Below are 16,429 nucleotides of genomic sequence, written 5' to 3'. Positions count from 1 at the left end.
TTATCTTAACCTTTATGGAAATGCCAGATTTAAACAGAATGAATAGACATTAAAAATAAATTCAAATGTTGATGTAAAATTTGAATAAAGCTTTGAAATATTCAGCACGGCCCCAATAGACCAGAAAATCTGATTATTTTCAACGTGCTCTTCATATTTAATCGTGTAGGAAACTGTTGAGGTGATTTTAGTAAACGTCTGAGTGGGTCTGACCCTCGTACGTTCTGTGTTGTCAGTTCTGTCTGTCCTCTGTTTTCGTCCTCGTTCTGTTTGCACATGAATCAGGTTTTGATCGTCCCGCCTGGCTGGCTGTTAACAGCAGCTTGTTAAATGTGTGTGTGTTTAACGTGACTTCCTACATGTGTGTCCTGTTGTATGTGTGTGTAATCACACGTCCTCTGTCTTGCCTGTATTTGTGTGTGCGTGTCTTCATAACCACGTCTCCCCCCCCCTTTGTAGACATTGTGAACACTGCTCGTCCAGATGAGAAAGCCATAATGACTTATGTGTCCAGTTTCTACCATGCCTTCTCTGGAGCTCAGAAGGTACCCTGTGACCCCCCCGACTGTGACCTTTAACCCCTCTGTTACTAACAAGGTGCTGCTGCTTCCTGTCCGGCATGGCCTCACTCTGTCCACAGCGCTGCTCGGCCCAAAACAAGGACACTGGAAGTGTTGGGACACACACACACACACACACACACACACACACACACACACACACACACACACACACACACACACACACACACGTTAAGAGTTTGCTGGTGAAAGCAGTGACTCTGTCCTCTGTGGTTCCTCGTTAGAACAACTGGGTTATTCATAGAAAATTAAAGTCGAGCTGTCGGTGATCACTCAGTGATTGAATCACAGCTAACAGGACGGCGTCTGTGTCCTGACGACGGCTCTGTGTCGACCGTCGGTACAGTAACGGTGTTCACAGGTTGATTCTCTGCTTGATCCAGAGGTGTGTCGGCTCGTTTCTCGACAGTTTCTTTGATCGGATCAGATTCAGACGCCGTTTGCTTTTATGACCCAACAGATGAGAAACGACATGAACGCTACAGAGAAAGTAGTTCCAGCTTCTGTGACGTGCTGTTAGCGGAAGGATTTTACATGAGAGACGATCTCCTCCTTTTCTGAGAAGGAAACAATGTCAACGTGTGACCTCTCAGCTCCTCCCCTCTCTCCTCCACCTCCTCCTCCCTGATGTTTCCTCCCCTCTCCTCTCTCCTTCACCTCCTCCTCTCTGATGTTTCCTCCCCTCTCCTCTCTCCTCCACCTCCTCCTCTCTGATGTTTCCTCTCTCTCCTTCACCTCCTCCTCTCTGATGTTTCCTCCCCTCTCCTCTCTCCTTCACCTCCTCCCCTCTGATGTTTCCTCCCCTCTCCTCTCTCCTTCACCTCCTCCCTGATGTTTCCTCCCCTCTCCTCTCTCTCCTTCACCTCCTCCTCTTTGATGTTTCCTCCCCTCTCCTCTCTCCTCCACCTCCTCCTCCATGATGTTTCCTCCCCTCTCCTCTCTCCTTCACCTCCTCCTCTAATGTTTCCTCCCCTCTCCTTCACCTCCTCGTCTCTGATGTTTCCTCCCTCTCCTCCTCTCTCCTCCACCTCCTCCTCCCTGATGTTTCCTCCCTCTCCTCCTCTCTCCTCCACCTCCTCCTCCCTGATGTTTCCTCCCCTCTCTCTCCCTGTTGGCCTCTGACAGGAAACCCGTTGATGCGTCTCTTGTTTTCTCCTCTTTAATTAATTTTTAGGCTGTTCACAACTTGTTTGTGTTCCTCTGCGGTCTCAGGAGAGGTGTGTGTGTGTGTGTGTGTGTGTGTGTGTGTGTGTGTGTGTGTGTGTGTGTGTGTGTGTGTGTGTGTGTGTGTGTGTGTGTGTGTGTGTGTGTGTGTGTGTGTGTGTGTGTGTGTGTGTGTGTGTGTGTGTGTGTGTGTGTGTGTGTGTGTGTGTGATTATCTACGTTGAATCAGTAACTACAGAGGAAGTTTGTGGACTTTTAGAAACAAACTTAAATCTCCAGACTTTCTGCTTTTACCAGCTTTATTCATCACTCACCTCCATCACACACGTAAACAGTTTCTTCATCATCTGGACATTTGGTTTTCCGTTCTGTTCACTTTGGCTGCTGGAGAATGATACACTCTGAAACTGTTTGTCCAAGTCGTCCTCTGACTGCAGACTTTGTTAGAAGTTAAAAACATGATTCATTTACTCAAGTTCATGTTTCATTAAAACTAAGTTTGAACAACGTCTGCAGCTGTTGCAGGTCTCAGTTCTGACAGGACTTGTAGTTTGAGACCTCGGTGCAGTTATTTCATCATTCTCAGCTGCCAAATGAACCGAACTGAAGGAACGACCTGTTTCAGACTGTGAACAAACTGTTTTGAATGAATTCATCCTGACACAGACTCAATGAGGCTTCAACTACCAGGTAGTGTGTGTTTGTGTCCCAACCTTGAACTTGTGTCCCTCAACTCTCTTCAAGAGGACACTTACCGTCCTCTCCTCGTCCCACCTCAGTGTGGAGGAAGTTGAAGCTGTTGAACTAAAGAGGAGGAAGCTACCTCTCCCTCCTCCTCCTCCTCCTCCTCCTCGTTCTCACATCCTGCAGGGAGCAGGGATCATGTAGCTTTGGGTAGCTTTGGCTTCACTCTGCCTCTCTCTCTCTCTCTCTCTCTCTGTCTGTCTGTCTACCTCTCTTTGTCAAACGCTCTCTCTCCTGCGGGGTGCTGGGTGATGCGTAGACATCGTGGGTACGCTGAGGCCGGATGAGAAGGCCATAATGACCTATGTATCCTGCTTCTATCACGCCTTCTCTGGCGCACAGAAGGTGAGCTCGTCACGCTCCAGACTCACATTAACACCTCACTGCAGCCACCAGGGTTTCCATCGGCTACCATACCAAAGTTATAAGTTATATTTATTCTGGATAAAACAGTTTTCTGGGGAATTTAGTCAATATTAGGTGGTAGCAAGTTTAATTTCCCCTTGGCTCGGGTGATATCCAGAATGTTATTCCACAATACTGTCCTTCCCAAATAGATATTATCGGTGCTCACTCGAGCTGAGCTGGGTAAGACTCTGAGGTGAGACCCCGTTAAGTTAACAACTGCTCATGGCAAAGACGACAAGCAGCCACATTCAGATGCCTTGGCTCGCAACTTTCTTCCACTTTAAACCCCAAATATCACCAAACTGGTGAACTTATAAACTAAGTCCTCCATTTTCTTTTTAAAATAAGAGCCTGAAAATGCCGTAACAGCTGTTTGACATTTAATATTGTTGAAAATATTGCATATGACGGCAAATATCACGATAATCACTAATATATAATAACCCAAACCTCCTTGTAGAGTACGACAGGTTCAGGTCATTGATTCTCTCTAACTTACTTTGGAAACTGAGGGGGGGTTTTATGATGGGAACTCTGGAAAAACAACAACAACAACATTAACGCTTTCTGATGCTTCTGTTTTGGTTCTTTGGACATCGACTGTCTTTCCCCCAAATACATTTTTACATAAAGGTCTGGACTTAAGTTCCCAAAACTCACGTCAGTCGTCTGATCATTTACATCTGATCATTCTGCTGATGTGGTTTTGGGAAACCCGACCGGCTGATGTCTCTTCATTTTCTCTTCAGCTATTAACACCTCTCAACTCTAAATGTTTTATCATACGATGTGATTTCTCTGTGTGAAATGTGTTAAAAACAAAGTTAAAGTTACATTATATTTCCAGTAAGGAGAAGACATTTATGATCAAGTGAATACAAAGTGTAAGTTTGTTGTACAGAGTTTATCAAAGTGTGTGTACTGTGTTTGTTATTCCAGTGGTACAGTAGAGTAATGACCTACTGATGGACTCCAGCGCTACATGAACCTGTAACTAGACGTATGACTGACTCCTGAGTTGTGACGGGAGACGCATGGAGCTTTAAAACACACACACACTGATTTTGGCACATTGAACTAACCATCAGCAGCTGGAGCATGTTTTTATCAGTCAAATGCAAACTTCATTTGACTTGCAGTGATACCAAGTTTTGGCTTTTTCGCACTTTTTTTGATAACGTGTGCCTGACGTACTGTAGTGTGAGGGTTTATCCCTGTTCACTGCCTGTGTGTGGAGTGTGTTCGCACAGTTTTTAAGAGCAAGACATTTATTATAGCAGTGGTAATAAAAGCTGAGGGTGAGGTACTAATAAAACCAGTAGACACTTATCTTGTTCTCACTTAGCTTTGAGCACAGTGAGTGGACTTGATGACACCAGTTTTTGTTTTTTTAATCCAATCACTGTGAGTGTACTCATCACTCTGTTTCCTGATAGGCTGAGACAGCCGCAAATCGTATCTGCAAAGTTCTGGCTGTCAACCAGGAGAACGAGCAGATGATGGAGGACTACGAGAAACTGGCCAGCGATGTAAGTTCGAGGTTTATCTTCATTTACTTTCATAGACTTTGTTCTTCAAGAATCTGGAACCAGCAATCGTTGGAAAAATTACTGAAATGTTGAAAATGAAAATCAGTTTACACCTGAACTGTAAACCAGACCTCTCATCATCATTATCTTATCATTGAGGAAGCATCTACGTTTCCGATTGTTGACAGCCTGATTATTATTCAACCTGCTTCTTCCTCTCTGCCTCCAGCTGCTGGAGTGGATCCGTCGCACCATCCCCTGGCTGGAGAACCGAACCCAGGAGAAGACTGTGAATGACATGCAGGCAAAACAGGAGGACTTCAGAGACTACCGCTGTGTCCACAAACCACCCAAGGTTTAAAATCACTTCTGCTCCCAAGAAATACGCAGGATCACAGTTTTTAAACTGGTTCGCCCTTAGCTAGTTGTTTGTTTCCTCTGCTGATCTGCTCACTAACACTGAGCTGACTTCCTCTCTCTTCTTCAGGTCCAAGAGAAATGTCAGCTGGAGATCAGCTTCAACACTCTGCAGACTAAACTGAGACTCAGCAGCAGACCTGCCTTCATGCCCTCAGAGGGACGCATGGTGTCCGTAAGTATGCAGACGTCATTTGTGGAGCTCATTTGTTATCTGTATGTTTTGAGTTCATATTATTTCAGACTGCAGACGATCAGAAGTTGGGGAAAAACTTTAAAAAAAACCAAGATTTTTATGTAGTACGGGTGTTTCAATATCGCGATGTTCCTGATAATCACAATATAAACATTTTAAATATTGATATTTTGAGAGAAAAGTGCACTTTTAAAGCAGTATCACACACATGAAAGGTCTTTTTCTATCTTTTTAAGATGTCTTGCTGTCATGCAGTGAACAAAAATGGTCTTGATCAGCTTTTAGTTCGCTTTTCTCATACTTCACAACATATTACTCAGTGTTGTCGTGGGAGCGGCGGTTTATTCTCCCCTAACTTAACTACACAGACACATAACCCGGTGCCACACTACACTCTGCACTGACCGGTTTTCGAGTAGTAATTTGTGCTGTTTGTCATCAGGATATCAACGGAGCGTGGCACACTCTGGAAGGAGCAGAAAAAGGCTACGAGGAGTGGATCCTCAGTGAGATCAGGCGTCTGGAGCGACTGGAACATCTGGCGGAGAAGTTCCACCAGAAGGCTGCAATCCACGAGTCCTGGACCGACGGTGTGGAAATGTTTCATCACGCACACACACACGTATTCACAGTGAATCAAACACATATCAAATTTGCTGGACCGTTCATGTTTTCTGCTGTTTATCGCTGTGTTGAGTCGTCATAGTGAATCAGTCTGACTGGTTTAATGTGCTGAATGAATGCAGGTAAGGAGGCCATGTTGACCCAGAAAGACTACGAGACTTCCACCCTGTCAGAAGTCAAGGCGTTGCTAAAGAAACACGAGGCCTTTGAGAGCGACCTGGCTGCTCATCAGGACAGAGTGGAGCAGATCGCCGCCATCGCACAGGAACTCAAGTAAAGACAAAAAGCATGAGATCACCAGAAGTGCTCTACAGAGATCATTCAACAGTGTCTGATGTGAACTCTGCTCTCTTCTGTATTTTCCAGCGAGCTGGACTACTACGACTCCGTCAGTGTCAACACTCGCTGTCAGAAGATCTGCGATCAGTGGGACGTCCTGGGAGCCCTCACCCAGAGCCGCAAGGAGTCACTGGAGGTACGGCTCACCATCAGATACCAGTCTGTTATGTGTGTGTGTGATACTGGAGTCTGGGTCAGATGTTGACAAAACAAAGTACATCACATTGTTGACTCATGAAGATCATGATGCGTTTTACACTGAACATTGTTCTGAAGATGGCACATTTGAAGCACACGTTTCTCAATTCTTGTCATTAATTCAATAAAGTTTGTTTGAATCAGCCCCTCTTCTCTCTCTTCGGTCCAACAGAGGACAGAGAAGCAGCTGGAGTCGATAGATGAGCTTTACCTGGAGTACGCCAAGAGAGCAGCACCCTTCAACAACTGGATGGAGGGAGCTATGGAGGACCTGCAGGACATGTTCATCGTCCACAACATTGAGGAGATCCAGGTAAATAAAACCTGGCAGTGTGGGAGAGGCAGGAAACTGATCACAGAAGCAAATATTACAAAGAAACGGGGCAGAAAACAAAGTTGTAAAGTAAATCAGGCATAAGTCTGATTTAAAAACTAAACCTGTTCTTTTATTTTCTCCTCCTCAGGGTCTGATCACAGCCCACGAGCAGTTCAAGTCCACTCTGCCGGAGGCCAACAAGGAGCGAGAGGCCATCCAGGCCATCCAGGCTGAGGTGCAGAAGATCGCCCAGAGCAACGGCATCAAGCTGAGCGGAGCAAACCCCTACACCACCATCACACCTGAGAGCATCGACAACAAATGGGAGAAGGTGGGCCCCGCCTGCGCTCGTCTGTCTGGAAGCTGAATGACTGCAGCTACAGGTGCTGTCTGTTACAGATGTGTGTGTTTCTAATGTCATTATGTGTGTTTGCAGGCGATGCAAATGGTGCCGCAGCGTGACAGCGCCCTGCAGGAAGAACTCAACAAGCAGAACTCCAACGACACGCTGAGAGCCAAGTTCGCCACTCAGGCCAACGCTGTCGGCGCCTACATACAGGCCAAGATGGAGGTAACGGATTATCCCCGCGCAGAGTGGGGCTCACTCACCATTGTGTTGAAGCGCTTCATCTTTGCACAGCTGTGTGTAGTTTGTCACAGTCTTCAGGCCAACATTGTTAAACGGTGAGCTCACAGAGCAAAGAGTGGACGGGGTTTAGGTGATTTGTTGATGGGAACGATCCGGACCCGTGTCCAGATAGATGAACTCATGTGCAGGTTTCTAAATGTAATTCTTCATATTCTTTGTTTACTCCTGTTTATTCCTGATCACCAGTTGGTGGGTGAGGTCTCTGACATGCTGCACGCACACAGCTTCACTCACAGCTATTCATTACAATACAGCTCAACCTTTGAACTGCTCCTTCACTCCATTAACATTTCAGAGCATCCTTATATAAAGCACTTAAAGCCTGAAGCAAGGCCATCAATTATATAACTATCATCACACAGTCTCAGAGCTTGTGGTAGGTCTATCTTGGATGGTTACGACATTACAGCTTTCAGAAAGAGCAACGACATTTCAGAAAATCTGCAATCTGATCGGCTGTGACTTGTCACTGTGAGCACTGATGTTGTTTTATGTTCAGCTGAGATAGAAAATGCATCCATCACACTTCAGAGAGCCTCTAAAGACTTCACACTGTGCTGCTCGTGCTGGTGGATTTTGTTTCTGATAAAATATGCGCCACACTTGTTGAATAAACAGGAAAGTAAATACTGTGTGTTTGTGTTGGCAGGAGGTTGGAAGGATATCCATTGAAATGAACGGCACTTTGGAGGATCAGCTGACCAGCCTGAAGGACTATCAGGACACCATCATTTCTTACCAGCCCGAAATTAACACGCTGGAGGGAGACCACCAGCTCATCCAGGAGGCCCTCATCTTCGACAACCAGTACACTTCTTACACAATGGAGGTAATGCACAGCTCTGAAACTACGTGAATAAATCCTGACAGTCTTCACCACCGTGCTCTTACATGGTGTTTTTGTGCATTTTTACTCGTAGAGCTCTTAGACCTCTATTCTACTGCCTAAAATCATAGTTCACAGGTTCAGTAAAGTTAATAAAGAGGGAAGAACCTATTTTGGGTTTTTTAGTTTTACCTACATGTTGGACAAAAGCATTTAGTTACTGAAAGCTCTGTTTCTGTCAACATACACATGCAATGAATCTTTTGTCTTCTCTGAAACAGACTGTGTAACACTTTCCTTTTAAACTCCCTCCGTCCCTGCAGCACCTCCGTGTGGGCTGGGAGCAGCTGCTGACCACCATCGCCAGAACCATCAACGAGGTCGAGAACCAGATCCTGACACGTGACGCCAAGGGCATCAGCCAGGAGCAGCTCTTCGAGTACCGCGCCTCCTTCAACCACTTTGACAAGGTCAGGGGCCCGAGCTCTGGGCTCACGGCTGCTTTATTACACCGCTGTTGTCCTTTTCATGCCGACGTTGTCACAGTGTTAAAGCGGCTGTCAGGAGGATCAGTACTTGGGTTGGGAGCTAAGCAGAATTTTGTTTTTCTTGATTGTATTGTTGAAAATGTTTACAGCTGGTAATCACCAATGTCTTTGTTGTACTTTTTTAAAAATAGCTTTTGTTTTCCTTCAATAGAAAAGGTAAGAATATACAAGCAGACAGTTCTTTAAGCCTTTTACTGATACTTGGTTTGTTTAAGATCTTTACATGGTCGTCTCATCGTGGTGCTGTCATCCTGTAACAAACATAAATCTATAAAGATCGCTCTTTCTTCCTTATATTGTGTTATTTTGGATAAGAAAAACAAAAGAAAATGAAATAAAACATGCTAATGATTAACCATCACGACCACAACCAGAGGAAAATACCATCTTTAGCTCTCAACCCAAATACTTGTTACTCACGATGTATGTAGCCGTGTTGTCTGAACAGTTGTGTCTTCAGCTGTTTGTGTATTAACATGTAACATGACTGAATGTTTAGACCTTACAAGGGGGTGAGAGAGGAACCAGACGTGTGAGTATTCATCCTGGTGTTTTTACACAGGCGAGCACGTGTTGGGAACACACACTGTGTTAGCTGTTAGCAGAGCAGCGAGTGTATCAGTGTCTGCAGACGTGCTGGTGATGTTGGTTTGTCACCACAGATCCATCAGAGAAGGTGTTATCTGAAGGTCAAATGACAGATAATAAATGCAGTATTTGTTGTTGTTGTTGTAGGTTGTGTTTTCATGCAGATACTTTCATACTGATCAGAATATTAATTTAACTTTCTTGTTCATGTCAGTCAGAACATTTTATTTGTAGTTCAGCTCCATCTGTCTGCAGAACTGGTGCTAGAATATGTCACCGAACGTCTGTGTGTTGTGGTCGCTGTCAAACCTCTCGGACCTCACAAGGATCAGACGGACGGCACCGTCATTCACCATCTCACACCACTGTGTGTGTGTGTCACTGTGTGTGTCACTGTTTCATGGTGGTTCATAAACACTCTGCCACTCGTCCCTGTGGTCACTCACCCGTCCGACTGTGTGTGTTCACTCAGAAGTCTTGTTGTCACATCGGTGTGTTTGAGCACACAACACATCTAATGTTCTTCTACAACACAGGAACCGTTAAATATCTCAGAACCACCATCTCCACATGTTACTAACATCTTACAATATTCAACACGCTGAATTCTCTGTTACATATTCTGAGATCGATAACATGAAATTTACAATTTTTAGTAAGGCTGCGATCACAGCGATCATTTCCATTTTGGATTAATCTGCTGATTATTTTTGCAATTAGTCATTTGGTCTATAAAATGTCCCAAATCATTATTGGTGGTAGCTGCTCAGGCCTGTGAGAGCTGACCAATCAGAGCAGGCTAAGCTTTCGCGAAACGGAGGGAGGCCTTAAAGAGACAGACACTAAAACTAACAACTCCTAAATATGAACATAATACGACCTTTAATTGATTTTAAAAATAATTGGCCATTAAGTTTATTTGAGTCAATGAATCAACTGAATGTAGCGTAACATTTATATACAACTCTTATTAATCAGAAAGCCTTTTAGTGTTAACACACATTTTCAGTGTAATTCTTCTTGTTTCGTTTACGTTTTAATGCATTTTCATAAATAACTGAAGATGTGTTGCCTCAGACACATGTATGTGTTGAAAAAGTGACAGGTTGTTTGTGTGTGTAGGGTCCATCATGGGTCCATCATGGCCGCCTGCTGAGTTGTGTGTGTTGACATTGTCTAAACATCCATGAATGTCTGTCCCTCCATCCTCCATGTCCTCATCCTCTCCTTGCATGCTGTGGATCACACGGTCACCCTCCACCACCACCACCATCATCCCTGTGTTGCGACTGGTTCATCCTCATGACGTGGCGCTCTGTCATTGGGTGTTTGGCCGATCTCAGGACCACAGCGGGGCCCTGCAGGCCGAGGAGTTCAAGGCCTGTTTGATCAGTCTGGGCTACGATGTGGAGAACGACAAGCAGGTAGGAGCTCCAGGACGGAGGAGAAGAGGTGGTGTGTGTCAGGCCTGTGAGCAGGAGAGCAGAGGAGATCACTGCCAGTAAACTAACTAAACTAAAGTTATGTAGTTGATTAATCCCTTAAATGTTTGATGCAGAAAATATCTTATCTTTTTAAACTTCCAGTGTGGGGTGCCAAAGTCAGACATACACTATAGTATCTATAGTAATAGTATAAATGACTTCTTTAATTGTTAATTAACAGAAATGTGACTCAAGCAAGTCCAAAGTCATTTGTTGTCGGGCAACTCAAATAAAGTCAAGCCGAGTCTCGCGTCAAGTCACTTTTCCCCCCAAGAAACTTCAGTCTCAACAAAAAATAAACACGTATTTCTTCATTTCTTCTCATCTAAAACAAAGAAATTCCCTCCCCATCACTATTAAACTGTGAAATACAGCCGGACTAAAATAAACTAAATTGAAAACAGACGAGTCATTTAATTTGTTATGTCTCCAGTCAAGTCACAAAGTTTTAGCTTTCATACACAGAAACACGACGTCAGCAACATCATACATGAAGGAAAAGTAGAAATACAACGACGAGAGAGAGAGATTGTCTCCCAGCGTGGGAGTTTGAACACACCACTGTCCGATACAGCTGCAGTTCAGATAATGTTATAAAACCTGTGCAGTGATCCGTCAGCTGTCCTGCTCTGAGGTTCTGATGAGCTCCTGGGTCAGACAGGGTTCAGTCCGTCAGCATGGAGGCACTGAGATGTAGCGCCTCTGTTTGTCCACCGGGGGTCTCTGTTGCTTTGTGCTGCTTCACCTCGACCGGCTCCCTCTCACTCTCTGAGCAGACCACGCCCTCGTCCGTCTGTCCGTCTGTCCGTCTGTCTGTCTGTCCGTCCGTCCGTCTGTCTGTCTGTTTGTTTGTCAAAGGTTTTTCTTTGTTCCGAGACTTTTCGCTGTTAACTGTTTGTGCTTTTTTTTTTCACCTCCCTGAACATTACTCTCTTTATTTCTGTCCATCACTCCTTCCTTTCCCACTTCTTATCTTTTCATCCTCTCCTCCTCCTCCTCCTCCTCTCTGTCACTTGTATCTGACTCTTGTGTCTACTCACCCCTCCCTCCCTCCCGCCTCCTCCTCCCCCCTGGCCTTTGCTGTGCTGTGGCCCACAGAAGCGATCAGGACAGATGGTCTCAGATGATTTCCGGGCACTACTCATTTCTACAGGAAACAGCCTGGTACTGCTGCTGCTGCTGCTGCTGCTGCTGCATGATGCTCTCTCAGGGTGTCTGCAGGTCCAACAATATTACAATGTTTGCCAAATATAAAGCCCTGAAAGAGTTTTATAAGACAGAGTTTTGACACCATGTTTAAATAAATGTACTTTTTGTTTGAGTTATACGTTTATTTTGGTTTCAGTACAATAAAGGCCTGTCAGGATAAATACTTTTTGTTGGAAGATATCTTGTCCCAGTCCACCAAATTGCATTAACGACATTTAATGCCACTGATGAAATAAAACCATCATAGTACACCTTTTAAATTGAACTTTAAATTTTTATATAGTCAGGAATTGGATTATGATTGAAAAAGAAAAACATCCACCCAAGTCGCTAGTGTTTCTTCTGATGTAAACGAGGGGCAATATCGAGGTCAGCAAAAATGATGGAGGTCATGTACATACATCATTGAGTTCATAAGATATTTACCATAAGATAACATGATTATCATGACAGGCCTCAGTAAATATAAAGTCTTAACTCTGACCTGAGACCTGCAGACACCCTGCTCTCCTCCTGATCCTCCCTGCTCGTCTTATTTCGTCACCACTGTGTCGCTTTTTGTTTCTTGCTGAACTTCTGAAGGAAAATATCGACTTTTCATGTAAAACCATCCAATTAGATTGAATTCTTTGTCGTCTGTCTCCCATCGATGTTAACCAGTGATCGTGTCGTGTGTCTCTGCATGTGTCCCAGTGTGAAATATAAAATTTTAGGACCAGCTCGGTCTGTATCGTGGTGGTCCTGATGTTTTACACGCTGACAGTACTGTATGTCACATTTAGTCTGTGTCTTAAGTTTCTAACTACAAATCCCAGTCTCTCCCGGGTTAACCTGTTGTTTTATCGGTTGCCAGGGCGACACAGAGTTTGCTCGCATCATGAGCATCGTAGATCCAAACGGCAGCGGCGCCGTCACCTTCCAGGCCTTCATCGACTATATGTCCAGGGAAACGACCGACACGGACACGGCAGACCAGGTCATCGCCTCCTTCAAGATCCTGGCCGCTGATAAGGTCAGTGTGTGTCAAAAAAATACAACCGGACACCTTCTGAATTCAATTTTCTCTTTTACTGAACTAAGAAGGGCTTGATCGCCTCGTTAACTCATCGTAAAACACACTTCATTCAAACTCAACAAACCTTTAATGCGATTAATGTACATCAGACACCGCTCACTGACCCTTCCTCTCTGTTTCCATCAGAACTTCATCACGGCCGACGAGCTGAGGAGGGAGCTCCCCCCCGACCAGGCGGAGTACTGCATCGCCCGCATGGCGCCCTACACGGGGCCCGACGGCACCCCAGGAGCCCTCGACTACATGTCCTTCTCCACCGCCCTGTACGGAGAGAGCGACCTGTAGAAGGAGGCGAGAGGAAGAGGAGGGCTGGACAGACAAGGGAGGGAGAGGAGGAAGAGGGGAGGGGAGGTAGAGCGTTCTTCTGTGTGCAGAGCAGGAGATGCCAGGAAATCGAGCGTTTGGAGGGATTTGAGTGGTGGTTGTGAGGTTGCCCCTGCGTGTGCCGGTTTAGAAATGATCAGAAATGTTTTAAGACTGAGCTTGTTGATTGAACTGTAGTTAGGTTTTGGCCTCCGCCGAATATTTTCAGCTCCGTCGCGTCGTTAAAAAAACAGATCGAGAGTTATCGAGCTCAATTTGTCGTGAACAGGCATATCCAGGGGGACAGTTGCTCTGTAGTGTGGGTCCTTAGCTTCACCCTCTCTGCCTTTGTGGGGGTCAAACAGGGGAGGGACGGGGGGTTAGGACTGGGGGGGGGGGGGGGGGGGACACAAGCTAATCTGATACTTATGCTAATTTTTGTTTATTTTATTATAATTTTTTCTTCTTGCCAGAGGGGTCGGGGCGTAAGAGCGCGGGGGGGCGAGGGCGGTGCGGGGTTTGACGTGGCGACTGGCGAGGTTTGTGTATTAGATCCTAGAGAGATATATGCTGCGGGGTCAGGAGGGCGGGGAGGGGGGCGGGGGTGTTGACCAACCAGACATAAAAATGACATATTTACCCATAATTCCCATGTTGCTGGATAAGGTGACCTGTCTAACCTCAGCTCTTTTCCTCCTCCTGTCTTTATTTCTTTTATTATTTTTTGTTTATTTTCCGGAGCAGGTGGGTGGCGGGGGACGGGTGGGGGACGGTGGTCGGTGCGGGGTTGGGAGGGCGGGACCCAGCGCTGTACATACTTATTTTTTTCAGTGCGAAGAATGACACACACACGGTCCCAGTCGTTGAGAATAATCGATCACAGGCTTTCCAGTAGGAGCAAAGTAGAGTGAGATTTATTAAAAAATGAAAAGACAAAACACAGAAATTTAAAAAAGCCAATGATAGTGACGCAGAGAGCAGTTTCACCAGTGGATAGGTTTGAGCTTCCAGACGTTATTTCAGGTTTTGTTTTTTGTTTTTCTTTTTTTCTTTTAGCAACCGATGGAAAAAAGTTAGTAGCCTTAAAGCTGAGGCTCGTGTACCTAAAGGCCTTCTCCTGTATAAATCCCATGACCATAATCATCAACAAATATGTACTTACGTGAAAATATTCTCCTCCTGGGGCGGGCATCTGGTGCTTATTTAAATACAAGAACTATACATTTATATGATAGACTGTAGTAGTAAAAGTTAGTCCAGTTTTATATACCAGAAATCACGCACACACATACAGAAATATATTAAACGTCATGTCATGGATGCATCTGATTGGCTGAATGAAGGTTCTCGCACTTCCTGGATTTTTTAGGGTTACCTCGGTAACTCGCAGTGGACAGAGACCACCCCCCCCCCCCCACGAGATTTTTGGAAATAAAATAAAATGAACGTGCCTGTTGGTGGCTGCAGCCCTGTCCCTCTCTCTCTCTCTTACTGTCTCCCTACCTCACTCTCCCACGTCCTCCTCCCCCCTTCTCTCCGCCCTCCTCACCTTCCTGTTCGTCTCCGAAGAAAAGGGAAAGGAAATTTACTGCAAGGAAGGAGGGAGGGGAAACACCGGGGAGGCGTCTTTATGTAAACATTCCATTATGTGCAAATAAAAAAAGATATTTTCAAAAAAAAAAACAAAAAAAAAAAGGAAATTGTTCTGTAAAAAGAAAAAAATACTATGCAATCATAATGTGTCGAATATCTGAGATCTGGAGGACGTCGTGGGCATCAATCAGAAAGTTCCCGTCTAAATTAACAGATTCTCTCGTTTGTCTGTTAGAGGGAGAGGAGGGGGGAGACAGGGGGGGAGGCACAGACGGGGAAGGAGCGGAGAAGAAGAAAAGACTTGGACCAAAAGCTTCTTTCTTTTTTTCTTTTTCTTTCTCTTTTTTTCCTGCGAGGTCGGAGAGAGAAATGAACTCTGGAATTGTGATTTTCCTTTTTTTGTACTCTTTAATATCAAACCTTATCTGCTGTACTGGAAACTGCAAACGCCTTCTGTCTCTAATGATAAGTGAGTTTCACAAAGCACACATAAAAGTTTCCTTACAAAATACCTCCACTCGTCTGTGTGTCTTTATTCCTCCTGTGTGTGTGTCTGTGTGTACTGTTCAAGTGTGAGAAGCCTGCAGACTGCCGGCTGAACCTGATTAATATTATTATATATTATTATTATTATTAAGTGTCATGGTACCATAACAGGATTATAAAAATAATTTTGGGGCTTTTACATGAAAACAGCTTGAAATGAATTATTTTGATAATTTGATTGAATTGAAACAGTAAGTGTGTTTAGAGTAGGGATGTTAATCATTAATCGATTCATCGCTGCTAAGAATTAAACTGATTAAAAATGTCTTAATCGACAATCAAAGACGAGCACAGATACATCAAAAAGGATCTTAAAATAACAGGTTACAGATATTTTCTTTTCAAATATATCCAGTTAAAACACAAAATACTGGTGTGAGAAAATGTATTAATGGAAATACAAGTAATCTGTCATTTAAAAAATACAAAAAGACATTTGACAAACTATATTATCACATTTTAGCCATTAGTGGCTTCATATGTTGGATTTTGTTGCCAGTTGTTGAACAGTGACAGACAGAAGCTCTGTAATTATAATGAAGTCATGATTTTGTGTTATTCAGTACATCACTCAGGTAACTTTATCTGTTCTTTATCTCCTCATGTAGCCGACTGATTTTACATCAAACACAGATCATGTCAGTGGGAAAAACAATTCATGTTATTATTGATTAATCGATCGATTGTTCAGGCAGCCGACTATCGAGTTAAAGAAATTACTTATTACTTAAATGACTAATTCCCTAGTTTAGAAGAACCTTCACACCTCTGTTGGACACATGGAAGATTGTGTCTGTAATCCAGAACTTCACTTTTATTTAATTATGAAATATAAAGTAAAGCTTTGAGTAATAAAATAAAGTATGTGTCTGGTTAATATTCCATATGCAGTACAATTCTGTCAGCACAATAAAAATGAATAAACATGGTCACGTTTCAACATCTTCTGCCTCGTAGGTGACGATATTAAGACTGTTGGTATAAAAAGTGAGTGAAGATAACTGGACCTGTCAGATTGTGTGAGCTCGAGTAAACAATTACTCAGGTGAAGTCTCATCCTCCTGAAGTATGTCAGTACAGTGTGTAAATATA

At 44.2% G+C, this 16,429-nt stretch overlaps 1 protein-coding gene across 3 annotated transcripts in view; it reads left to right on the top strand.

Moving 5' to 3' along the window:
- Positions 1 to 13,566, top strand: part of actn4 (actinin, alpha 4) — a 58,629-nt gene extending 45,063 nt beyond the window's left edge. Inside the window, exons 8-22 of one of the 3 annotated variants that reach the window (XM_073491535.1) lie at positions 460 to 545; positions 4,334 to 4,426; positions 4,656 to 4,781; positions 4,914 to 5,018; positions 5,482 to 5,629; positions 5,786 to 5,936; positions 6,030 to 6,138; positions 6,373 to 6,513; positions 6,665 to 6,847; positions 6,953 to 7,087; positions 7,815 to 7,994; positions 8,315 to 8,461; positions 10,471 to 10,551; positions 12,674 to 12,832; positions 13,022 to 13,566. In XM_073491535.1, coding sequence (XP_073347636.1) covers positions 460 to 545; positions 4,334 to 4,426; positions 4,656 to 4,781; positions 4,914 to 5,018; positions 5,482 to 5,629; positions 5,786 to 5,936; positions 6,030 to 6,138; positions 6,373 to 6,513; positions 6,665 to 6,847; positions 6,953 to 7,087; positions 7,815 to 7,994; positions 8,315 to 8,461; positions 10,471 to 10,551; positions 12,674 to 12,832; positions 13,022 to 13,180 — 2,003 coding nt within the window. In that variant the 3' untranslated portion in view covers positions 13,181 to 13,566. Of the gene's footprint in view, positions 1 to 459; positions 546 to 2,748; positions 2,835 to 4,333; positions 4,427 to 4,655; positions 4,782 to 4,913; positions 5,019 to 5,481; positions 5,630 to 5,785; positions 5,937 to 6,029; positions 6,139 to 6,372; positions 6,514 to 6,664; positions 6,848 to 6,952; positions 7,088 to 7,814; positions 7,995 to 8,314; positions 8,462 to 9,038; positions 10,414 to 10,470; positions 10,552 to 12,673; positions 12,833 to 13,021 lie in introns of those variants that run through there. The other 2 variants (XM_073491527.1, XM_073491544.1) reach the window with 2 other exon arrangements.
- Positions 13,567 to 16,429: the final 2,863 nt, after the last annotated feature.

This window comes from Pagrus major, chromosome 2, assembly GCF_040436345.1.
Source record: "Pagrus major chromosome 2, Pma_NU_1.0".
NCBI classification, from domain to species: Eukaryota; Metazoa; Chordata; class Actinopteri; order Spariformes; family Sparidae; genus Pagrus; species Pagrus major.
This window is presented reverse-complemented; position numbering and strand designations above follow the sequence as displayed.